Consider the following 25,820-nt stretch of genomic DNA (forward strand, 5'->3'; position numbering starts at 1 on the left):
GCTCGGGTCATGATCCTGGGGTCCTGGGATCGAGCCCCGCATCGGGCTCCCTGCTCAGCGGGGAACCTGCTTCCTCCTCTCTCTCTGCCTGCCTCTCTGTCTACTTGTGTCCTCCCTCTGTCAAATAAATAAATAAAAATCTTAAAAATAAATAAATAAAATAAATAAAAGGCAGGTTGATTTCAAACTAACTATAGGCAGGAAAGAGTCATTAAGACTCTGAAGGTTGTGTTCAGAAAGACTTCTCTGATAGACCATGTGAGAGTTGAAGGTAAAAGGCGTGGAGGTGGTTACTGTAATCATCCAAAGAAAGATAATTAAGTCATGAATTCAGTCTGTGATTAAGGGGGCTAGAAAGGAGAAGATAGCTGTATGACACTGCAAAGGCAACTGTTAGCAATTTGGTGAGATGAGTGGGAGGAAGTTGTTGAAAATGACCACTAACAGGATGGTGATGCAATGAATCCAGATAAGGGACACAAGAATGTGTTTGTGGGGAAGTGATTTGGTGTGCGATTGACTTTTGAGGCGCTGGGCTGGGGTGGTGGGATCCGTGTACGTGGTAATGTTCGCCAGCTGGAAGTTCAGGCCTGGATCTTGAGGGCGATGGTGGCTGGATTTAAGATGCGATATCAGCGTAAGTGGTGCTGAGATCAAAGAAAAAGACGAAGTTGCTCCGGAAGAGCACAGGGACTTGCTTGAGAACGGTCACCCTCACACAAATTTAAAATATGAAAAAAAAAAAAAATCAGTAATTTAACAAACTCAAAATTAGAGCCCAGTTTTATTTTCAAAATGGAAACCCTTACAAGCTTCTAAGAACAACTGTTAAAGCATCAGGATTCCCACTTTTTAGGTGTCACTCTCTAGGTTCTGTCGTCTCTAACAGTTGTATTGTGCGGTGGGAAGAATGGCAGGTCTCATCACAAAACCCAAGGATTGACTCTTGTGTCCAGAACTTCCCAGCCACCTGACCATAAATCTGAGCTTCAGATTTTAATTGCTTCATAGGATTTTGAAGATCAAGACATATGGTATGTGAAAGTGCTGTACAAACTAAGAAGACATTGGCACAAGAATGTCAGTCTAGAACATCGCCGGCAGAGTAGAAATGAGATGTATTTTTTAATGGATGCAGAATCTCCATTATTAGGAAGGAATCAGTTTTAGGCAACTATCTCTGTAGTTCCCAGAGAACTGCCTATCACAGTTGTCTATAGGGAAACAGGTCTGGTCATCAGAAATGGAATATATAAACCTTGGTGTCAGGTTTTTTTTTTATTCTGCACCTTAGGACCTGTGGGCATTGGAGTGGGAAGAAAACCTGAAGGAATAGAAATGATTCCTTTACGGTGTGCCTGCCTGGCTCAGTAGATACAGCATGTGGTTCTTGATCCTGGGGTCATGAGTTCAAGCCCCACGCTGGGTATAGAGATTACTTAAAAAAAAAAAAAAAAAAAAAAAAAAAAAAAAAGCTAACTTACTTTACAGAAAAAAAAAGGAGGAAAAGAAACTATTCCTGTAAACATTTTTGTTCTTTTCTCAAGCCAATGTCTCAGGTTTGCTACAGATACCTGTGGACATTGATTGGTTCTGCCGGTTGCATAAACGACCAAAGTTCTGAGACAAACACAAATAATTAGACCAGAGCCAAATTCCAGCAGAGCAAAAAGATTCTTTGTTTGCAGAAGGGTCCAGAGCCAGAGCCTCCATGAGCCGATCCAAGAAACCAAATTTTCTAGGAGGAATTGTAGGGCTCTGCCACCCAAAAGTGGTCCTTGGTCACTCATTTATACCTCCTGCATAAGGAGCCCACATTTTCCAAAATTCTTTCAAGCTGAGGGAGTGACGCTGCAGTTTCCCAGAGCCCCTTCCCCAGTTTCTGTTCAGATTATGCCTCTAATGCCTCTCCCCAGACCGTGGGGGGACATCTTCCCGATAGGATGCCGAAGCTCAGCCCCAGTTAGGCCCTGAAGGGCAGGCTCGGACGGCCTCTGGAGAAGGGCCAGGTCCTCTCTCCTCAGCCCTTCGGCTCCCACTTCACCCCACCCCAGTTTTCAAGGCCTGTTTTTATTAAAAGTTATTTCAGAGGCGCCTGGGTGGCTCAGTCGGCAAAGCGTCTGCCTTCGGCTCAGGTCATGATCTCAGGGTCCTGGGATCGAACCCCGTATCAGGCTTCCTGCTCAGTCTGCTCCTCTCCCTTGCTTGTTCTCTCTCAAATAAAAAATGAAAATCTTAAAAAAAAAAAAAGGTATTTAGAGAAGAAAGCCTTGCTTAAGGCCACACAGTGAGATTACCGCCTACAGACTCTGAAGCAGTCCTCTAACCTGTAGTCCAGGAAGGGGAATCCAGAATTTGGAATCAGAAGACTTGGCTTCAGGTTCCAATTCCCCTGATAAACCATGTTTGTGTCATAAGCTTTCAGTTTGTTTTCTCTTTACAACACCTCTCTCAAAGGACTGCAGGGAATGAATGAGACAACGAGCCTAAAAGCACCTTAGAAATGGTTATAGCACAAATGTTTCCTCTGAATGCTACAACAGAGTATTGTGGCCCATCTGGCAGAAAATAATGTAAAAGCCTGTGCTTCTGGCTGGACAGGGCTAGTTATGGAAGAGACCTTAGCTACAGGCTGGCACAGTTTCCCTGTGAGGGTCCCAGAGCCTGGTTCATGTTTCTCCTGGAGCCAAAGGCTGGTTTCAATTACTTTCCAGTTGACCAGCTGACATAATTTTAATAAGATGTTTATGAGAATTCAAACTAGTTAATAATTTAAAAAAAAAAAAAAAGCAGCTCTCTGAGGTTCTTTCCTGTCTCTACCACGGGCAGTTCGGCAGAATTCTCACCCTGCCCTTCTCTGAGCTCCCTCCTCTTTATCCTACAAACCATACCTCAAATGCCGTTTCTTCCCTTGAGGAAACCTTCCTTGACCAGATGAGGTTTCACTCCCAAAGCAACTTCTAACTCTCCTCGACACCACTTAGTCCAACTGTGACTGCAACTATGGAAGTTGAATCCCCAGTGTGAATATCAGCTCTGGCAGGGGGCGCCTGGGTGGCGTGGCCAGTTAAGTCTCTGCCTTCTGGTCAGGTCATGAACCTGGAGCCTCCAGACTGAGTCCCGCATCAGGCTCTCTGCTCAGCAGGGAGTCTGCTTCTCCAGCTGCCCCGACTCCTCATGCTCTCATATGTGCCCTCTCTCTCTCAAAAATGTATAAATAAAATCTTAAAAAAAAAAAAAAAGCTCTGGGAGAGCAGGGTTCGTGTCTCTGGGTTCTTCCACATCTTAGCGCCTTGGATAAAGACAATAAAACATGTTGAATGAGGCCAGAGCTTTGGGTTTCTTTAATCTTGTTAAGAGCTCTTGTGGCAATGAAAATAAAATATCTAAAGAAAACTAATTTAGTGCTGGCAGAAAAGGTTCTGGATGGAGGAATGCTTCCTTTGGCAGTTTTCTCCAATAAAAAGAATTTATGGGCTTAATTAAATCATCAAGATCTTTTTCAGAGGTACAGGAATGGCCAAGGATCAAACTGGTTCTGAAACATTCACTTTTTTCAAGTGGAGCTGCTCTCCTGGGAGGAGTTCGTTTCGAGGAGGAAATCAGCACGGCTTCCTTTGTAAATAGACAACTGTCCTTTCTTTTTCTTTGACTGTCAGGGCCCAGGAGACAGTTTCTAGGTACGAGCCTGTCTTGGCCAAACCATAAAGAAGATGGAAGTTCTTCTATATCAACCTCACTTTTCCCTCAACTGTTTCGGTTTTTCTAGCGGCCTTCCCACCCCTCCCTTAGCATAAATTGCAACAGATACCTGGGGTCATCTAAGAGAAGTATCATTTGTACCTTATCCCAACACTGGGAAAGGTTTTCTTCTCCCATAAGCATGACTTCAGAGAGCAGCCACCAAATCTGTGTGTATTTATACGTAGGCCGGAATGCCTTCTAGAATCATACTTGCTTACCCTCCTTACCCTGGCCTACTTAGCCAAGTGTTGGCAGATTTATGCTGCTTTAAAAACATGTGTATTGAATAAGAGACATTTTACAAAATGTGAGGGCAAAATGAGGGAGCCTCCTTAAGTAAGATTCAACATCTCTGTAATCTACATACTGATAATAAGTGTTAGTATATAAAAACCCATGATGGGGAGAGAGAGTGTCTTGTAGCTACAAAGGGCTGCCCTGACTCCATCTCCTGGGTCCAGAAACAGCAGGACCAGCATGTTGAATCATTGGGCAAATGGCCAAAGCTACGATTTCCTCATGGCCCACTCTCACAACTTTACTTTGACCCTTTCCAATTTTCACTGGTTCATATGAGGGTGCCTTTGAGGATCTTTGGCTTCGGGGATCCTTTCTTTTGTGATCCTTTAATGACTCATTAGTCACTGGGGCTTGGGCGATTCCCGCAGGATGTACCTTTCATTTCTTCCCTGTAAATGAAGAGGCAACCCAGGACATTGTTAAACAAATTCTATTCAGTAGCTGGAAAAGTGAATTTCCTGTGGAATGACAGGAATTACATAGAAGCAAGCAATTTTATTTTCCTCAAATGTAGCAATAATTTTAATCTGTACATACATAAAACAAACAGTGCAATTATAAAACCTTGAAGGTGACATGCATACTTTAAGGTGCAGCTGGGATGGGGAGGATGTTACTAGCATCTCCAATTTTCCTTACCACTTTTTAAAACTAGTTCCTTATGCAAAAGCACTGAGTCAGGAAACTTCATCTGGAATGCTGAAGTTAAAGGTGAACTTCCTGAAGTCTGCACATCTAAGTATCACAAACAAAACAGAAATGACCTCCTAGAGCAGTTTGGTAAGGACTAGAGTAATATGGCTGGGCGTTCAAGCTGGGAATGAATGAAATCAGGGATGCATTTTCTGAAAAACTAAAAGAGATAATGTTTGTAACTGAGTGTCCTATTTCTGTTTCATAGTTGCTACCCATGTGAGCCCTTCCAGCAATCTTTTTATTCGGTATAGTTTCTGAGTAGATGCTGTTCAATGGAGTTATCTGTAAGTAGGGGTGGTGAGATGCACAAAGGAGGACCTGGGAAAATGGCTTCTTCCTTGGTGTCTGAGTCCATGCTCCTCGTCCGTCGTTAGTTCTTATGGCCTTTGCTCTGCCGTGGAAGCAGAGGTAGCTGGTGCACGATGTCAAGATGCAGTCATCATTCACAGGCCCGGGTGCAGGTAAAGGCGAGTGATGGGGGTCTACCTTTGCTTCGTCCACAGTACCCTTCTCAAGCTTGCCTGGCCTTGCAGTGGAACTTCTAGAACTAGAGGCAGTTCACTGGGTCCTTGACTCAGAGGCCAGGATGAGACAAGACGTGGCAGAGTGACAAGACACAAAGGGAAAATATGGTACCAATTAGCCTCAGAGTAGGATAGATAAATTTATATTTGCACTGATGACAATTCAAATCCCCAAAGTCAATCTAAAACACATGAAAATTTTCTTTGAGTACTAATTTTTCTCTGTACAAGTAGCCTGTTGCACTTCCGGTGTTAACTCCTCACACTGTCTCAAGGTAGGTGATCCCAGGGACATTCTAGGGGGGTGTGCGCCAGCTCATCTCCAACAGCTCTTTCTGGCAGTGGCATTTCGATCTGAACCGCAAAGTAAATCCATACATGGCATCACAGTTAGTAAAATAATGAAATATCACTAGCCAAATGGAACTGCAATTCAATCAATGATATATTCACACACAAGTTTAGAAAAATCAAGAGTATGATAATAAAACCATAAAATTAAACAGAAGGAAATCAATTTCTACAAGAAATCAAATATATTTACAGTGAGATTTAAAGGGAAAAATAAGCTACTTGGATCATAAATTTAATTTTATTTTAAATAACTTTAGCTACCTTAGCTGTTAATACAATAAAAGCAGAAAGAACAGGCTGCCTTTTTCCCCCCAGATTTAATCAGAAAAATTATATCTACAATAATTGACAGAACTCGCTTCTTGTCCTTCACCCATCTCATCAAAAATTATTGCATTTTCCCCCAAACTGTATTTTTTGGATTCCTCTGTGAATATACTCATTTCGTCCTCGTTCCTGGAGGCATCTTGGTTTAAATCCATCTTTAAAAAAAGGAGAAGGGGTACATATGGGAGGCAAAATATTCTCTTGAAGCCAACAGATATAGAGTTGCTAGAAGAAGCTGATTGTACACACAAGCTGCCTGGGGTCGGGAAGGGGAGGGCTGTTGATTTAGACACGCGTGACAGCCTTCGATGGACGGGCACAGGCAAAGCCCCACGGGGCCCTTCTTCTTTGTCAAGGTCAGGACTGAGCCAGCAGAGGCCGGGCTTCATCTTCCCCTTGGAACTTGTCATTTTGGTTCTCCTCCAAAAGTCTTCATCCAGATAAGAAGCCAATGACTGATTACAAAAATAAGAATAATTAAATTTGGCTCAAGAAAGATTGTCCAACTGTTCTGCCTTGTTATTTTTTTCAATATCCAAGGCCTTTACAAAGAAAGAAACAAAAACACCTCTCAATCTTCCAACAAAAGTGAATTCCTTTTTTTTTTTTTTTTTTTTTTTGCTCCAAATGCTACGACCTGAAGAATGGCTGCAGATTGAGATATCAAAAATCTCAGAAAAATATATAATATATTTGTATATCTCTGTATGTCTATTATTTAAATTTCACATTCCTTTAAAAGTGGTTATTCAGTCAGTAGCTGCTGAAGGAGGCTCTTCTGCTGGGCCTGGGGGGTCTGTGGTCCTGCCGTGGGTTTTTGAGTTCCCAGTGGACCAGGCTGATTCAGGTAAGGGTCCCCGCCTACCAGATTCACTGTACACTGGACGTCAGCAAACACCTGAACCTGTTGCACCTGCTGGAACACAAATAAAAGATGTGTTTAGACAGAAGGGTCTGCCCCCCCGGCTTATGAGTGGGTACTACTTGAAGTGGAAACTCACTAGAGCATTCCTCTAGTCTGTAGTCACCACAGAGAAGAACTCTTCTGTCTTCTTGTCCTACAAAAAGAAAATCGCTGCACTCATTTTGCTCAGGGTTCTGGAAAGTTCACACTTTAAAAATAAAATCAAAATTGGAATGGTCAAGCCTCCTACAGGGTTGCCATCAATAATGAAAAGGAGTATCACTGCTAATATTGCCAAGATTGGGAAAAGCCCAGTGTCAGAGTCTGGGTGTTCAGTGGTGGGTTTAAAAAAAGAAAAAAGAAAAAAAAAATATATATACACACATATATATTATTTGGAAACTGGTTACAAAAGCATTCTACGGACGACTTTAGTAGAATAAAAAAAACTTTATGATGTTAGAAAATTAAGGGCTTTAACCCAGTATTAGCAAAATAAAAACCACCACAACTCAGTAATAGGACATCAGCATTACTAGAGTTAATGTCCAGAAGATTTGCATAGTATCTAAATATACTATTACATAGCTCTTTTACATATTGCCTTTAGAATTACAGCAAAATATTAGTAGAACAATTTTATATTTAACTTATTTTTCCTGATAGACAATTCATTTAAACACATAAGCTAAAAATAACAGTCAATTACTAGCTGAGAACAGTGTGAATTTTCCCTTTAGCTACTCTCAATAATAATACACATATACCTTAAAAATGTCTAAAGTTGCATAGTTCTAGCATTTTCTATTGGGAAAACAAAACCAGAAGTTAGTTTTTACAACCATCCTTATTAAAAAGTCATTTGTAGAACTGATTAAAGCCAGTATCATACTTGCGAATGTTCCAGACCAAGAACTGAGATGCCTTCCAAGGCATCCAAGTACATCTGTTAGTGTCTCGACCCTTTGGCAAATGTATGCTTCATGTTCAATAGGTACGTGAAGCATTTTAGCAATGCATTTTTGGGGTCATTCATCACTAATTTATGTCAATTACACTCAGCTTTTCTGAAAACTTTTCTATTGTAATTGAATAAAAGGTTGTTTTCATCAACCTTCATTGGCCACATGTCAAATATCCTGACCTCTAACTACTGTATCAGTCCAGCCCCCAGTGTCCTTCCTTCTTGATCCGCCTACACCTCCACTCTGCGCTCCCTCAGAAAGACAGACAGCCTCTGAGCTGAGTCTTCTTAACCTGGTGGATTAAACCTTGGTTAGATTAGCATCGTTTTTCTCCTAATCCTCTCCTTTGCCTGATTTCCCAAGTTTTGCTTCTGGATCCCACAGGTTCCCATTTGTTTTCCTTTTTCTTTGAGCTCTTTTTTTGTGCAACTAACATATACCAACTCTCCGAGTCTAGTCACTCGATATCTCTGTGTCCTCCCCCTCCCCGCTGTTCCTAATTTCTCTTTCCTACTCTCTTCCGTCCGGAGCTCCACCCCTGACTCTCCTCTCCTCTCCAGGTCAACAATCCCCCTACTAAGTCTTCTTTTCCTGGTCTCTATATTCTCTTCTTTCCTGGTTCTCTGCTCTCCAAATACAATCCTCTTCAGACCCTCCTCTCTTAATTCTGTTCCTTCTCTTTTCCTGTACGCCTGTCTCTGTATGTCTATTAAACTCACTCCCAAGCTTCTGTTTGGCAAGTGGAAAAGCACTGGAGCAAATAGAGATTGCATGATGGGCTACAACAGAAAGAAGATTCTGCCACTGAAATTTGGCATGAACACAAGCTATAGGGCTTTTAGGCACCAACTGATTAAAAAAATAATAGCATGTAAAATTTCATGTTTATGTGTTTCAACATAGGAAATACTGGGGCAGAGCATAAGGTGTTTCTGTCCCCAACACTTAAAAACATTCTTAAGAAAGGCATGAGCAAACAAACTAGAGAGAAAATTTTGCTTCTTTAAAAAGAATGTTTTGAAGATCGTCTGTTTTGAAATTAAAAAAAAAAAAAAAATGGAAACGATCAAAGATCAAACCAATCTTCAGCCATTTGAACTGCTCCTTAAAAACAGGATGCCTTAGGCCAGACCTCAAAGGACTTCACATACTGCCACACCTTCACAGACAGGCAAAAGCAAGACATACACAAATCCTACAATTTGCCAGGGGAGAAGAGTGGTGTGAGTGGAGTCCCAAACTCATAAGATTTTCTAGCAGAGTTTTCACATTAATTTAAATGCTATCTTAGAGCTCAAGAACTTTAAAACTCAGTTGTTTAGTTTTAATTAATTTGTTGAGCTGCCCAGTATATGTCCCTGCAGGAGCGAGGCTCTGGAAACTTTCTAATGAAGACTTTATTTTCCCCATCACAAAAATCCCCTCCTCACCCTCACAGGACTCAGAACCTATTTCCTGTTGCTCCGATTCGAGACATGGCTCCCAGCTGGTCTGTCTGATCCTGAGGAGACTGTCCACTGCTCCTCTTGTCCCTCTACCCCCTCAAGATGAAGCCTGAACCGGTGCTTGTATCACTGTTCCTCCTGAGGGTAATGTTTCATCTGTAGGACTCAATCTAAAACCCCGAGTTTAGCATTCAAGGCTCCCAGAAACCTGCCCCAATCTATTTTACCAATTTTAAGTCCTACAAAATTTGATTACAAACCCTTTACCTTCAGTGGATTTGGTTTCCTAGGACCACACTAGGACATTACTGTTTCCCTGTCTCTGTGCCGTCTACTTCCAGTCCCCTAGACTTGCAAGCTGACTCCCTCCTCTAGCCTCAGACACTTTCTCCTTCACCTTGTCTTGCCAACTGTGCTCATCAAGGCCCAGTTCAGCTCCTGTGGAAATGCTCTTCTGACCCTCACAGCATTTGCCCCTTTCTTTGAACACTATGGCTCTTGAAACTTATAAATTTGAGTTTGCCTTCTTAATGTGACAATTAATGTGTCTATGTCTACATGTTCTATCTTTCAACAGGCCCTAAGTGGTCTGGCAGAAAGAGCATGAACTTCAGTGTTAGAAATACCGGGGTTGAACATCAGCTCTGCCATTTCTAGCTTTGTGAATTGTGCATGTAGTTAAATCTCTGGTTCTCTTTCTTCATCTGTGAACAAAAGGAATACCGCTTCCTTCGTAGGGTCATAGTGAGGCTCAGATGAGATAAAGCAGACAGTGCTTAGCACAGTGCCAGGCAAATTAAAAGCATTTCACAAATGAAACTTTCCTTCCTCACTTCTCCCCATAGTTCACCTAAAGGGCAAACATGTCTCATGTTTCCTTGTATCTCCACCTTACCATATTGCCTGCAGAATATCTTAAAAATATGTATTTATTAAGGGACTAAAGACTAAATCAAAGTTACTGAAGTGAGCTAAAACATCCCAAATCTCTAAATTTAGGTTAATATAGGACAGTAGCCAGCCTTGCTATCTGTACTGTTTTGAAACAAACTTCTAAAAGGAGGCAGAGTACACAGCAGGCACTCTGTTTTGTCTGAGTTTACTGACATCTTTTGGGGTACTTTGATTACACATGAGTTTGAGAATTGTGCTTATTTACCATATAACAACCAGTGGCCACCATTCGTGATCCCTTTATCCTATTTTACCACCAGATTAAACCTTTCGAAACATTATCTCACTTAACCCTCTCAACAATCCTATTAGCAGGTATCTTGTTAGTTCTGTTGGTTAGGTAGCAGCTCAGGGAAGCTCCCTAACATGCCCAGGAGGACAGAGCTAAGAAGAGTAGAACCAGGACTCACACCCAGGTCTGACTCCCAAGGTCAGGCTCTTAATCAATCAAAATGATGCTAAAGAAAGTTTCCTGTGTATCTAGAGTACATTTGGCAGCTCTGGCTTTAGAATTTTCTTACTGACCTGGGTTCCATCTGTTTCTGTTTTGAGAAGGTCAGTGGATGAGAGCTGGTTGCAGTAGAGGCCTGTGTGTCTCAGTGCTGGATCATTTATCTATTAAAGATAAGTACAAGACCAAATTACAAGCTAGTTGTTTAAGATGAAGACCAAATTCTTCCATGAAAAATAATCTCACGGACAGAAAATAGGGTGTAGCGGAAATAAAAAGCTTAGCAATTTACTGTGTTGTCCTAAGTCAGGATAGTGGTTCCTTTTGCAGGGTGAAGAGGGATGTAGAGGGAGCATGAAGAGAATCTTTGGGGTATTTCTGATAATGTTTTTTTCTTGATCTGAATGGTAGCTTTAAAGGTGTGTTCAGTTTGGGAAAATTAATTGAGTTGTATATTTTTCTATATATTCTTACATGATACTTCAATAAAAAGTTAAAATCATACACACAAAAGTTAATCAGCAAAAGGCTTTTATTTCTTGTCAAGATTCAGTAATAGGAAGTAGATTTATCCTCTGCCTGAATCAATGAAGAAATTGCATAAGTTATATGAAACAGAGGCACTCAAGACATTAGACAAACCCAGTGAAGGAGAGTGATCCCTAAGAGCTAGGAAATTAACTGAGGTGAGTCCTACAATTGCTTCAGCCCACAGTACAGAGAATTTCCAGGCTGTAGCCAGCGTGGGGACAGGGAACCCAGGCAGAGCCCTGCAGGCTCCCTGAGTTGAGATGATGCAGCGGGAAGTCTGAGATGGCCAAGGCAGCTGGAATTCACAGGGCAGAAATGTCAGAGGAGAGGGAACTATGCAGAGAGAAAGCTCCAAAGACCCGCAGAGGGATCCCCTCGAGTCTCCAAGTTAGAACTGATCCGCTAATGGATTTTAGGGAACTACCCAAAGCAGAGGAAAGAGTCCCCAAAACGATGTTGATGGAATAATTCCCAAAGATCACACAGAGTTGAGAATAGGTCCTGATCCGGCCAGCTAGAGTGAAGAACATAACTTATAGAGTATCAAGCAGTATATTAGAAAGGCTTTGCCTCAGTAGCAAAGTAAACTGTGCCTAATATACTGAACACTGCTCTGGTCCCACTAATCAAAAAAAGCAAGACCTGAAATGATCAAACTGTTTCAAGTAACTGACCCATTTCCCAGAATAAAGCTCAACAAGGTAAAATTCACATGTTTGGCACCTAATAAAAAATTACTAAACCATGTTAATTTTCAGAAAAATATGACCCATAATGAAAAGTCAGTCAACTGAAACCAACCCCAAAATGATACAGATGATAGAACACGAGAATATTAAGACAGTTATTATAATAACTGTTTTCCAGATGTTCAAGGAGCGGAAATATGTTAGAGATACAGAAGATATAAAAGAAGTCCAAACTGACTTTCCTCTCTTTCTGGAGAGGAAAGCAGAATACCTGAGATGAAAAATACACCAGATGAAATGAACAGATCAGACGTTGAAAAAAAAAAAAGAAAGAAAGAAAGAAAAAGATTAATGAACTTAAACCTACAGCGATAGAAGGTATCTAAAATAAAAGACACAGAGGAAAAAACGATTGACCTTGTTCCCCTCCCCACATGGTCCCCAAACCCAGGGAATCAGTGAGCTGTGGGACAAGTTCAAGAGGCCAACTTTTATGTATATGTATATATGTACATATAATATGATTATATGAATATAATATAATCTAATATAATGTGTGTCTGTGTGTAATTAAGAATCTCTGAAGGAAAGGAGGTGGGTGGTGACAGAAAAAGTATCTGAAGAAACAATGGTCAATAGTTTTCCAAATTTGATGAAAATTATATATCCATAAATCAAGAAGCTCAATGAATTCCAAGCACAAGAACCATGAAAACAATCACTAAGGCATATTGTAATCAAATTGGTTAAAACCAGTTACAAAGAGAATAACCTTTTTTGAAAGCAACCAGAGCGGGAGAAAAATCAATCCCGTACAGAGGAACAAAGAGAAAATGCCAGGGGATAAGGCATCAGAAATACTGTAGTGAAGCAACATCTCTAAAGTACTGAAGCTAAAATTAAAATCAACCTAAAATTTGGGGGAGAAAAACCTTTCAAAGATGAAGGTGAAAAAAAAAAAAGATGAAGGTGAAACAAAAACGTTCTCAGTCTCAGCTGAAAGAATTCAGCGGCGGCCGACTGTAAGAAATGCTAAGGGTAGACCTTCATGCAGAAGGAAAACAATACCAAGCTGGAAACTGGGGTCTCCACAAAGGAATGAAGACTGCTGTAAATCACTACACAGGTAAGTATAAAAGTGCTTCATTAAATTAAAAAAAAAAAGTAACTGTTTAAAGTAAAAGCATGTGGGGTATATGCCAGATGTAGACACAATATGTATGGTAACGACAGTGCAGGAGGGGAGAAATGGAAGTTGAGAGCTGTGTGGTTTTTATATACCAGGTGGTTCTCATAGGAAAGGACATGATGCTACGTGAGAGATGCATGCTCTAAGCTCCGAAGCAACCACTAAAATAACAAAATGGAGTTATATATAGCTAATAAGCCATCAAAGGAGATAACATGAATTACAATGTTCAATTAAACCAAAGAAAGGCAAGAGATGGAACAAAAAAAAATGAGACAAAACCCCCCAAATTGTGAGACATTTAAATTCAACAACATCAATAATCACATTACATGTCAATGGGCTAACCACTCCAATTAAAAGCGGCGGACTGTCGAACTGAGAAAGCAAGACCCAACTAAATAAGAAATATGCTTTAAGTATAATATTTTTTTACCTAATTCATTATATTTTTCATTATTTTAATCTGCTGGAGATGGTGAAAAATTCTAATAACTGAACAATAAGAACAAGGACAAGATACAATACTATTTAGGTCTTCTATTTTGCACAAGAAATGAATCACTAAGTTGTTCTTTTTCCTTGTTAAACTCCTTAGGGACTTACTATAGAGTATCTGGGGAACAGAAAGTTTTCTAAAGAAAATTCACATCAAAAAGGGATTCTATAGAAAAGGTAATCAGGGTTTACATGTTTTTAAGACTTGCTACAAATTATGGCTACGTGGTCACAGTCTACTTTGTGGTTGCTGAAAATGAGAACAGTAACTACAGGGAGGTACCCCAATGATCTTCTTAAATATCTTTTTGAATTTAGTCATTCAGTCATTCTATCCTTAAAAATCTTCAGGAGTCTCGGGGTAAACTCTAAAATATTTAGATGGCTTACAGCATGTCTAAAAAGCTTACCACATAAATTCTGCTTTAAATATAATATCAATGTTCCCTTAACGTTCATGAGACTTTTCAATTTCTATCCCTTGCTAAGGTTATGCTGTGACAAGTCTTGAATGTTTTTTTCTATTCTCTTTCTTAGGCAAACCTTCCCAGAAGGCTTTCCTAATCATGCGGCTTTTCCTTTAAACCCTCAGTAGTTAATTGCACATATCCCTAATAGGACACAAATATTTACGGTCCTATGGAGGTCTGTCTCTTAACGCAGCAGTTTTGTCCTATTATTCAACTGATCTTTGTTTATGTTGTGTCTCCCCAACTTGTTAATATTACCTCCCACAGAGCTATCTTTCTATATAGTAAGTATGGAATAAATGTTTGTTGAAATGAAAGGAAAAAGTGAAGAAAATGTGTTCCGAATGTAAAGGGGTAAGTTCCAAGTCAATGTATTATATGTATCATTTTATTTTATTTTATTTTATTTATTTTTAAGTAGGCTCCATGCCCAGCGTGGAGCCCAGCGCAGGGCCTGAATTTATGACCTTGAGATCCAGACCCGAGTGGAGATCAAGAGTTGGATGCTTAACCAACTGAGTCACCCAGATGCCCCTGTATCATTTTACAATAAATCAAAAACAATACAATCTCTTTTGAGAGTAAAATCTTATAAGGTCTGTCAAAATTTCCATTGTATATCTTAGGAGGTAGTAGCTATCAAAAGATGGTGGGAAGTCAAAGAAGTGCGTCTTTCCCCCTAGCGCTACTAAGAAATAACTGACACACATCTCCACCCAGTACAGTCATTTTTGACGAGTAACTGAACATACCTGACTTTCCCTGGAGGAATGACCTGTGGTATGGTCTGGAGGGGGGGAGTGTGTGTGTGTGGCGAGTTTTCCAGCTGCGCCACTTACCTGCTCAGGGCACACAGCGTTCATTCCCGGCATCTGCAAAGAGCTCATCTGCATCTGGCCCATCATTGGGTTCATGTTCTGAACATTTGTGTTTCCACCTGCCATGGACACGGTGATGCTCATATTGTTGTACACTCCTGGCTGCGCAGGCGTGGGCTGGTTCTGGACAGCTTGACTGAACACACTGTTAACTCAAAAACAAGCCCAATTACATCCACGGATCGTGAACATGGGCGTAACGTACTGGACTCTGTTTCTTAAGTATTAGATAAAACTCCACAGAAAAGACATTACATTCTTAAATTACATATAAGACTTCATCTTATTACAATATATAGAAATTGAGCGTAATTGAGATGAATTTTGAACTCTGCCCAAAGGATTTAATAGCTACAAAGAGCTCATTTTAAGTTACAATCATCTGGCTTCATATCAGAGTTGTGAAATTCCAATTAGCTGAATAATTAAGAAAAAAAGTTTTCCACATAAGTACGCCTTCCAGATAACTGAAATGCACTCATTTAACAATTAAAATCATTCTGAAATTTTTTATATCATTTTATCTTCCTAAACCAAGAATACTCTATTTAAGCAAAATGCCTGGGATATATATGTTTAATAACTGCTCAACGAATGAATGAACAAAGGAATCAATGATTCAATGATGGAGTTTTATATTGTGATTGCTTATACATCTTCTTGGACTAACACTTCAGGCAAACACTACTATCTTGTTCCACTCATTCCTTGTCTCTAGTAATAAGTGACACATGGCAAGCACTCAGTAAATATCTGGTGATGAGTGAATTATGAACATGGGTTATTATTACTCAGTGCTGTCAACCGATGAGGTATGGACTGCTTCTTATTTATAGAAAAACACCATCTGAAGAGAATTTCCTGAGACTCTGAGAACTGGGACTCCCAGGCCTTACTCGAGCCCTAATGAATCAGTTTCTGAGGGTGGGCACAGATAGTCATATTTCTAACTTTTCATGTACATTAAGACTCAAGGGCCTTTATTCAATGTTCTAGAGACGCTGTTGTTTCTCAAGGATTCAGCTTCTGGTTGTTTTCACTATGCTATAAACTAAGAGGAATATAACCAGATATTTCTATTAGGCAAATGTAATGTTTTTAAAGATCCCAAAGGTCTTCTCAGGCTAGAACATGGCTTTATGTCTTTTCCAGAAGCAAAATGCAGTTATGTTTTTCAGAGGGCTTATTTTACTGATTGCCTTCTTTATGGACTCGTTCTGGACTGTTGGTATAGTGTGGCCTATTTCTCTTAGTAGGTAGAATAGTATGAAATAAACAGCAAGTAAATACAACTTGAAACTTTATATTTGAACTCCGAAATTCTAAATGATACATATATATACACATCTAAAGGAAAATGATATGAATTGTGTCTTTTATAAGTTCTACAAAACACCAAATGTTTTATGATTATCAGTTGTTAAATAATAAACTGCTAGTAAAATCCCACCTATTTTAAGGTTAATTCTGGAGAATTTGATTTCTAAATATTATTTACCCCATCAATGGCTTATCTATTCCTATATTCCTTGCTCCCTCCTGGGAGGTAAACAGGATGTACTGACATTTATCGTTTCCGGTAGATTAAGGTAATCACACTAAAATTAACATACTGAGAAACAGCCTATTCATCATGTCTGAAGAAAAGCAGCAAATTTTCCCCAAGTAATTATAAAACACAAATGCTCAAAGAAAATTCTATGCCTAGGAAATGGTCAGTAATACATCTTTGAACCATTAACGTCTGTACAGTGTGTATGCTTGTGAGGCAGTGCCCCCACAACTAAAGGTGAGGAAAAACCCATTAGTTCGCTGCCCATTTCCTAATGAGAACATTTCTGCCCCAGACAATGCTCATTTGTCAACTGATCCATAAATCAGCCCTGCGGAGGCTCAGCTCAGGGCTCCGTAAGTTAATGCATGCAGAAGCTTCAAGGACTGCAATGATGTCATACTTAGTGAAAAAAAGTTTAAGATTTAATTTCTTTTCACATTTATACTTGGGACTTATATTAGCTTAAGTTCATTCAAACTGCTCTTGCCAACAGTTCCATTTCAGTTTCTTCCACTATGGGAAGAAGACCAAGCCCTCTGCAGCCCCAGTCACTGCTCTAGGTCTCAGAAATGACAGGGGGGTGGGGTTCACCTCCCTCCCTCTGCTTTCTCGGTCAGCCCCATGTCAGTTACTACAGTTTTTTCGGCTAGCACCAGGAATTTGGAAGCCCCTAAATCACGGTGTGGGGGAAAGTAAGGATGAAGACTTCAGCCACAATGGCTGCCATAGGTATTGGAGGTATTGTTAACAAGCATGGAGGTGCTCCAGGTCATGTAAGTCTAAAACAAAGGGTTAAACAACAGGCCTTCCTAGCCTTTAAAATGCTAATAAGTGCTCAGACTCTCCCTAGCGACTAGTGTTACACACAAACCTGCACTGTTCCAGGACAAAGAGGCTTGGTTTAACCCTTTATTTTTCTTATGACTGGAGAGATCATGAAAAAGAATCACATTACACAGTCTCTGAACTCTATTACATCATTCTACTAAGTGATTCTTTGTTTCATGTATTACTTTTGTCCCTTTACTGCCGTCACCCACTGGACTCTTGGTAAGTTCACAGCAAGGGCAGTTTCCCCTGTTCCTTGTGGTACCCTGCACTGTTCAAGAGAAACAGCGAGGGGTCACAAATCCATGCTACCTGTGTCGACTAATAAGCCTTTACACATGAAGCAAATAAGCAAATGTGAATGCTTAGAGACTTCGTGACAACTATTTTTTTTTTTCCAAATGATTTGGTAAAGTCAAAGTTCACAAAAACTGTTAAAGTACAACAAAAATTCAAGCCCACATTTGAATCTGAACCCAAGAAGTGACTGAGGCAGGACAGAATTTTTGTCCTTGTTCACTCAATAAATGTATAGTAAGTGCTCACCTGTTCTAAGGGATGGACATACGCAAGTAAACAAAAACAAAGTCCTGTGTTTAGGATGATTATATTCTAGTTGGAGGAGACAGACCATAAACAAAAGGACCAACACACAATATGTCGGGTGTTAAGTACTATAAAGAGAAATATAGAAGGGAAAAAAGGGACGAGGGGGTGGAAACCGCTGTTGTTTTAGAAATGATGATCAGGGAGCTTTAATATGGTGACATTTAATATCTATGTCTAATTAGCTGACATTTAAGGAGAGACTTGAAGTGTGAGAGAGCAAACCATGTGGCCACTGTGAGAAGAACATTCCGACAGAGGGATTTAAAAACGCAAAGGCCCTGAGTTTGCAATGTACTTGGCACATGTGAGGAACAGAAGAATAAACAGACACCAGTATGCAGACTGAGTGATGGGAATAGCAGCTGAGGTCAGAAAGGGACCCAGGAACAGGATTATGTGGGCTTCCCGGGCCCCATTCTGCACTCTGAGTAAGTTGGTGAGTTTTGAGGAGAGGACTGCCATGCTGCTCATGTCTGAAGAGCATCACGCAGGCTACCACGTGATTACACTGCCGGGGAGCAAGGGTCGAAGACAGGAGACAGGAGACTCCTTCGACAGTCTGGAAAAAAGACGGTGGCGGCTTGCACATGGGACAGGGAAGAAGGGAGAGCTAAGAAGCTGACATGATTTGCTGACGGGCTGTCTGATGTGGGATATGAGAGAAGAGGTTTTCTCTGAATAACTGGGAGAATAAAGTTGTTGTTCACTGAGACGGGGAACAGTAGGAGAGGAGCAGGTTTTGGCAGGGGGACGACACCCCTTCAGATTTTGTCACGGTGAGCCAGAGAGCCTATTAGACTTCTGAGGGGGATAGAGATTAGGTGGTTATACATACAGTATGGTGTTCAGGGAGAAGCCTGGGCTGGGATTTAGAGACTTTGTCTTTTAAAAGATTTTATTTGTTAGAGAGAGAGAGAGAGAGAGCACACACAAGCAGGGGGAGTGGCAGGCAGAGGGAGAAGCAGGCTCCCTGCTGAACAAGAAGCCCAAGGCAGGGCTCAATCCCAGAACCCTGGAACCGTGACCTGAGCTGAAGGCAGACGCTTAACTGACTGAGCCACCCAGGTGTCCCTGGGCTGGAGATTTAAACTGGGGAGTCATAGACACTGAGATAAGGATGTGTAATCGTAAGTGGACAGCATAACCAAGGGAACAAGTGGACAGAATGAGAATGAGCTCTGAGGCCCTCAAATGGAGCTCGGGGAGATGAGGAAGATCCAGCAGAGGACACTGAGAAACAGGGTGAGAGTGACCTTTCTCAAGAGAGAAAGCTGTTCCAGAAACTAAATGAAGGAGGAGCGTCAAGAAAGAATAAATGCAAATGCTACCAGCAGTCACCACACCTGTCACTGTGGAGGACACTGCCAACCTGGACAAGAGTACTGGTGCTAGAGCGGTGGGGATGAAAGCCCGACTGGTCAGCAAGGAAAGGAGAAGTGCTGAGAGTCTTTTAGGGTATTTACCTGTAAAAGGGAGCAGAACTGTCAGCGGGACTGTGTTTTTTCCAAGACACATTTAAATGCTTAGATGTGGGCATGGAGCTAGAGTTTAGCTGGATTTCATTAGGAAGCATCTTGCTAGCACGGCCAAGTGCAGCAGAGGGAGAGCTGGCCAAGGGAGTGGAGAGTGTCTGTAAAGGAATCACGATACTCATGGACCGTGGAATCTAAAGTGAATTTAGTAAGCTGGGATTAGAACATATTAGGAGTCTAAATTCTTCTTGCATGTTATATAGGCAGTTTCATTTCTACCTAATTTACACACAGTCTTCACTGAGAGCTCTACAGTTCTCTAACGGGAAGACTTCCTCTCACCTTTCAGTGAACTTTAGGAGAATATGGTCTTAAGTTTTCAACTTTAACTGCCTCACTTATTATGTTGTCAGATCAAACGGTTTCCCTGTCATTAGAACCAAGACACAACCTAATTAAAAGCCTTATAAAACTCAAGTGAAGTGTGAAAAGTTCAGCAGCCAGGATTGGGGGGAAAATGACATTAGTGAGATAATTCTAAGCAGAATGGGCAAGATGAGGCCACTGAAAATCTAGAGATTCAAAGAGCTGGCTGAGGCAGAACAGCCTGAGAAGCCACAAAACCTCTACTGTTGCCACGAGATCTTTGAAACATGCCGAGAGGGGTAAAGCCTGCGTGCCCACTCTTTAGGCTCTAGTGAATTCTGATATTTAGCCATTCTTACTTTAGATTTTTAGAATTTGTAAAGTGTTTTTATAAATAACACTTTTTTTTTTTTTTTAAAGTACCCATTTCTACCTCCGTCCCAGGGAAGCTCCGTTTCACACATGATCAAGTTCTTCAGGTGCGCTGACAGTGAGATGGGAGATTGGGGGCCACTAGACCACTTTTCTGCACTGTAAACACACACATTTACCTTAAAAATGACTTGAAACTTAGAGGATTCAGAAGTTATTTCTCTTTGCTATCATGTAAAATTCAGTTCCATGAGCTTGCAACTGGAAGCAGCCAGCCCTCTTCTATTCCGATCGTCACGGCACAACTGTTTTATGTGCTGCGGAGACCAGGGATGCTCATATTCAAAAACTTACTTACTTGTTGTTTCCCATTGCACCTTGCTGCCAGGCCTTCATGTCTGGTGACTGGTACCCAGACGAGGGCGGAGTTGGCTGGAGCAGAGAGCTCTGAGGAGGAGGGATCGGCATGGGCACCATGGAGCTCCCGGGGCTCAGAGATGGAGCGAAGTTTGCCTCACCTTGGGGAACCATTCCTGCAAATTGACATAAGTTAATTTATGTGACTATACTATAAATGTATTAACCCTATAAAAGAGAACCCCCCACTCCCACAAGGATCTGTCATGATATAATTAGAAACAGCCTATTCAATAGAGCAGGGAAAACATTTCAGTCTCTTCAAAATAAGGCAAGAAATTAAGAGTATAAACAGAGAAGTAAACATAAAATAAGTCTGCAAGAATGCATCACTAACATATTGATTTGGGTTCCAGGATTATGTATAATTTTTTTTCTATTCTTTTTGCTTACATGGATTTTTTAAAAAAGATTTTATTTATTTGTTTGACAGAGGGAGAGAGATCACAAGTAGGCAGAGAGGCAGGCAGAGAGGGGGGAAGCAGGCTCCCCGCTGAGCAGAGGGCCTGATGCAGGGCTCGATCCCAGGACCCTGAGATCATGACCTAAGCCGAAGGCAGAGGCTTTAACCCACTGAGCCACCCAGGTGCCCCTTACATGAGTTTTTAAGTGCAAAAATGTACATGAATATACATGACAGATTACTTGTGTAATAAAAATAAGTTAGGAAGGGAAAAAGGCAAAACAAACGCGTGTGAAATGAAAAATGAGAAGAGCTTTGTTGTCCATGCCTCAGTCATCTCTGTGGGCTCTTCTTTCCCTGTCCTTTTTCTTTAAGCTTTACTGAGGTATCACCTACGCCACCTCAAATTTACCCACCGAACTGCACAACTCAGTGACCTGTAGTCCATTTATGGAGCTGTGCAACCATCAGCACAGTCGAGTATGGACATTTTCATTCTCCTCATGTCCCCCCTATGCCTGTCAGCAGTCATTCCCCTCTCCTACCCCAGCCTCAGGCAACCATGGATCTGCTTTCTGTCTTGACAGGTGTGCATTTTGGGGGCAATTTCATATAAATGTAATCACATGAGATCTTTTGGGTCTGGCCTCTTTCACTTAGATAATGTTTCTGAGGTTTGACCATTCTGCAGCATTTATTGGTAGTTTGTTCCTTCCTGGGCAGGATGATGCTTATTAGCAGCTATTGATACAATCGTTTTAAAAACATCAGCTGGCCGTAATATTAACAATTTACTTCTGAATTTTTAGGTTGTTGCTGTGGTCTCTATGCCCATACTTGTATGAATGCTATATTGTCTTGACTGATGTGACTTTTTCTAAATCTTCTAAAAAATTTTTTTTTTAATTAGATTTTATTCATTTATTTGACAGAGATCACAAATAGGCAGAGAGGCAGGCAGAGAGGAGGAAGCAGGTTCCCCGCTGAGCAGAGAGCCTGGTGTGGGGCTTGATCCCAGGACCCTGGGATCATGACCCGAGCTGAAGGCAGAGCCTTTAACCCACTGAGCCACCCAGGCACCCCTTGACTGATGTGACTTTATGGTAATTTTTGAAATGACAGTCATCCAAGTTGGCTCTCTTTTTCAAAACTGTCTTGGCTACACTGGATCCTTTGTATTTTCATATAAATTTTAGGAGAAGCTTGTCAATTCTCCAAAAAGCATATTGACATTTTGATTTGTTTTGTGTAAGGTCAATTTGGAGTGAACCTGCTATCGTTTCAGTTTTTTTCTGATTTCATTTTGACAGCGTCCATTGTTATGTCTTCAAGTTCACTAATTTTTTCTTTTGTAATGTCTAATATCTCTGTTATCCCATCTAGTATATTTTTCATCGCAGACACTGTAGTTTCTGTTTCCAGAAGTTGATTTTGATTTTATTTATATTGTCCTTGACTTTACTTAATATGTTCAAGCTTTCCTCTAGCTTTTTGAACATATAGAATAAATGTATACTTTTTAATTGTCTCAATGTCTTGTCTACTCATTTTATCATTTGTGTGTTTCTGTGTTGGTTTAGATGACAGATTTTATTCCTCGTTATTGGTTTTATTATACTGCATCTCTGCATGCCTGGTAATAAAAAAGACTAGATCCCAGACCTTGTGAATTCTACCTTGTTAGGTGCTGGATTTTTTTTTTTAAGAAGGAGGAAAAAAGAGTGGGTGCATGTGAAAGGGGGTGGCAGGGCAGAGGAAAAGGGAGAGAGAGAGTCTTAAGCAGGCCCCATGTCCAGAGTGGAGCCTGACAAAGGAGTTTGAAGCAGGGCTCGATCTCATGATCCTGAGATCATGAGTTGAGCTGGAATCAAGAGTTGGATGCTTAAACAACTGAGCCACTCAGGTACCCCTAAATGCCCTTTAAGTATTTTCAACCTTTATCTGGGTTGTAGTTAGGTTACATGGAGACAGTTTAATCCTTTTGGGTCTTGTGTGTCAAGAGACAAAAGCAAAGGTTAGGGCTTATTTTGTCTGCTACTGAGACAAAACCCTTCTGAGTATCTTACTTGACACCCCATGAATCATGAGGTTTTCTATTCTGGCTGGTGGGAAGAGAAGTTGGCCCTGTGCGAACTTTGTAGATTGTTCCCTATAATCTTTCCAGGTGGTTTTCCCTGGCCTTGGTTTGTTGTGCGAGCACACACAAACACACACACAAAATCTGAGTGGGACCCTGTGTACATCCTTGCAGTTCCCTGTGGCTCTCTCTTCTCTGGTCCTGTGCCCTGAGACCTCGAGTTGCCTTGGCCTTCCTAGACTCCCAGCTCCATGGGCTCAACTCAGGGAGACTACTGGTTCCTTTTGGACTCCCTCTCCATGCAGCATAGTCTGGATAATATCAAAAATTATAGTTCGATGTACTTTGATTTTTTTGTTTGTTTCAGATGGGGGAATAAATCTGGCTCCTGTTACTCCAACTTAGCCCAAAGTGGAAGTCCTAACAGTTTAAAAGGTAAAAATGGATTTTTAAAAATGATTTCTGTTATGCTAGCACTTTGTATTTTTTTCCTGACAAAATACATTTCATAGTTAAATACTTTTGAGATACAGAAAGTTTTAAAAGTGCAGAGAAGAATGTCATAATCTGATTATCCATAATTTAGTATAATTCATTCAAATCTTCATTTAAAAAATCTAACACATTTTTGTGACCTGCTTCTTTCCCTTATGATTATATCATAAGCATGTCTCTATGTCCTTAATGTCTCTCTATAAATATAATCGTATATTCTATGTTTTGCCACCATTATTATAACTTTTCTCCTTTTGTTTGTTTAATATGGCCAGAGATGTAGTTAATTTATTCCTTTTGGTTTTTTGTAGGCTACAATTTTAAAAATATTTTAAATTTTCTGTGAAAATTGAGCCAACTGTAAACTTTCTGTAGTTTTTTTCTTTCATCAAATGTTTATTTTTCTTGGTAAAGACTATTATAAATAAAGCTATATATTTTCTCTCTGTTGCTTCCTCCATCTGTAATTTAATCTCTTAATTATTTTGACTAAGAATATATGGAGAAGTTAATTTTTCATTTATGACTCTAGAAGATGGGTGTTCCCCCCCATCTTCTTCATTTCTATGTTATGCATATAGAATTATGCAGACTATCTCTACATAAACTCTATAATTTAACTATTTTGGTTGTGATCTTTGAAAAAATACTTGTCTGTTCTTAATGCATTTATAATCTTGTTAATGAGGAAATAGTTTCTTTCAGAAAAATATGTATGTGAGGGCAGAAGAGATACTTCTCATATTCTGGACATTATTCTGTAGAATCAAAGTTAAACAATAAATAAGAGATTGCAAGTATATCAGCATACTTTTTGACATTTCTTTCTGGACTCATTTCACATTCTAATTGTTCCTTATCAGCTGACCTAGTTTTAGTAGAGAGAACCAGCTTGTAAATAAGGAACTGGAGGGGTTGACAGAGTTCTGGTTCAGGTTCTGCCACCACACTGGACCTTGGATTCCTTGGACCAGACAATCTAGTTCCTTCCAAAATTACGATAATTCTGTCTTCACCTAAACTATGCTAAGCCTCCCTGCTGGACCATAAATAGCATCACAGCCATTGGCAGCAGCAACCAGAACCAGGATTCATCCTTCCATTCATTTACTTCACGAAGGTTCATTGAGCACCTACTCTCCCTGCCAGACCTCTGTGCTAGGCAATTGAGAAACTAAAAAGATCACACTTTGCTCAGTCAAGAAACTTGCTATTTAAAAAGCAAGGCAGCTAGGTGAACAAGTGAGTGTAAGACAGGGTGGTGAGTGCCTATGATTGGGAATAGTCAGGGAAGGCTTCCCAGAGGAGACAGTTCTGAGAGAAGGGAGGAACAAGAATGAGGCCGGTGAGTGAAGGACACTGGTTTGAAACAGCAGATATAGGATTACAAGGCCTAGTATGAAAAGAGAGCAAGGTATACATTCTTTCTTGGATCTTGAGAAATTTGTTAGAACAGCTGGAACACTGAGATATGGAGAGAAGGGAAGCAGAACTGATGAATCTAACTTTGGACAAGCTGAGTTTGGGGTGTTAGTGGAGAGAAAATTCAAGGATGTCTGTCATCAGGCAGTTGTACACAAGAGCTGAGAGATCTGGTTAGAGATACAGAAGAGAGTCATCAGCATGAAGAGGTCACTGAAGTCACAGGAGTGGATGAGATCACTGAGGAGGAATGGGTGGAGTAGCATTACTGTAGTTCACAGAAGGAGCTATGGATTAGCTTCAAGGAATTCATGGAGTGGGTACAAAATTTTGTAAAAATTTCCATCATATTTCCTTTAAATGTCACCTTGGTATAAAATAAATTTTATTTATTTTTTAAAAAATGCAGGGTCTTTGTGTGTGTGTGTGTGTGTGTGTTTTGTTTTTAAGATTTTACCTATTTATTTGAGAGAGAGCATGAATGGGACAGATGGGGAGAAGAGGCAGAGGGAGAAGCAGACTCCTTGCTGAGCAGGGAGCCCAATGTGGGGACTTGTCGCAGGACCCTGAGATCACGACAAGAGCCAAAGGTAGGCGGTTAACCGACCGAGCCACGCAGGGGCCCCTAAATAAATTGTAAATGTCTAATTCTGTTCTTGTGCCCTCATCATTATGGCTTGATAGTCTAGAAAAATTTTTGGTTTTCAGAAATAAAAGAGAGCATACTCTGTCATTACTATTATTCACATATTCCTTCATTTACTCTGGGCCCCTACTAAGCTAAAAGATGCCAAAGCAAAGGACTAAAGCTAAGTTAATGAATTCAACCTTTAGTCTTACTAATATCAATTAACACAAAAACTTTTTCTGCAAAGGACCAGATAG

At 40.5% G+C, this 25,820-nt stretch overlaps 1 protein-coding gene across 13 annotated transcripts in view; it reads right to left on the reverse strand.

Moving 5' to 3' along the window:
- Positions 1-4,519: 4,519 nt before the first annotated feature.
- Positions 4,520-25,820, reverse strand: part of NCOA1 (nuclear receptor coactivator 1) — a 237,818-nt gene continuing 216,517 nt past the window's right edge. For 9 of the 13 annotated variants that reach the window (XM_032353140.1, XM_032353141.1, XM_032353142.1 and 6 more), the window contains 4 exons: positions 20,480-20,654; positions 14,881-15,064; positions 10,739-10,828; positions 4,520-6,861 (listed from right to left, as the gene is read on the reverse strand). In XM_032353140.1, the coding sequence (XP_032209031.1) occupies positions 6,691-6,861; positions 10,739-10,828; positions 14,881-15,064; positions 20,480-20,654 (620 nt within the window). In that variant the 3' untranslated portion in view covers positions 4,520-6,690. Of the gene's footprint in view, positions 6,862-6,946; positions 7,004-10,738; positions 10,829-14,880; positions 15,065-20,479; positions 20,655-25,820 lie in introns of all 13 variants that reach the window. The other 4 variants (XM_032353152.1, XM_032353153.1, XM_032353150.1 and 1 more) reach the window with 4 other exon arrangements.

Source organism: Mustela erminea, chromosome 7 (genome assembly GCF_009829155.1).
Source record: "Mustela erminea isolate mMusErm1 chromosome 7, mMusErm1.Pri, whole genome shotgun sequence".
Taxonomy (NCBI): domain Eukaryota; kingdom Metazoa; phylum Chordata; class Mammalia; order Carnivora; family Mustelidae; genus Mustela; species Mustela erminea.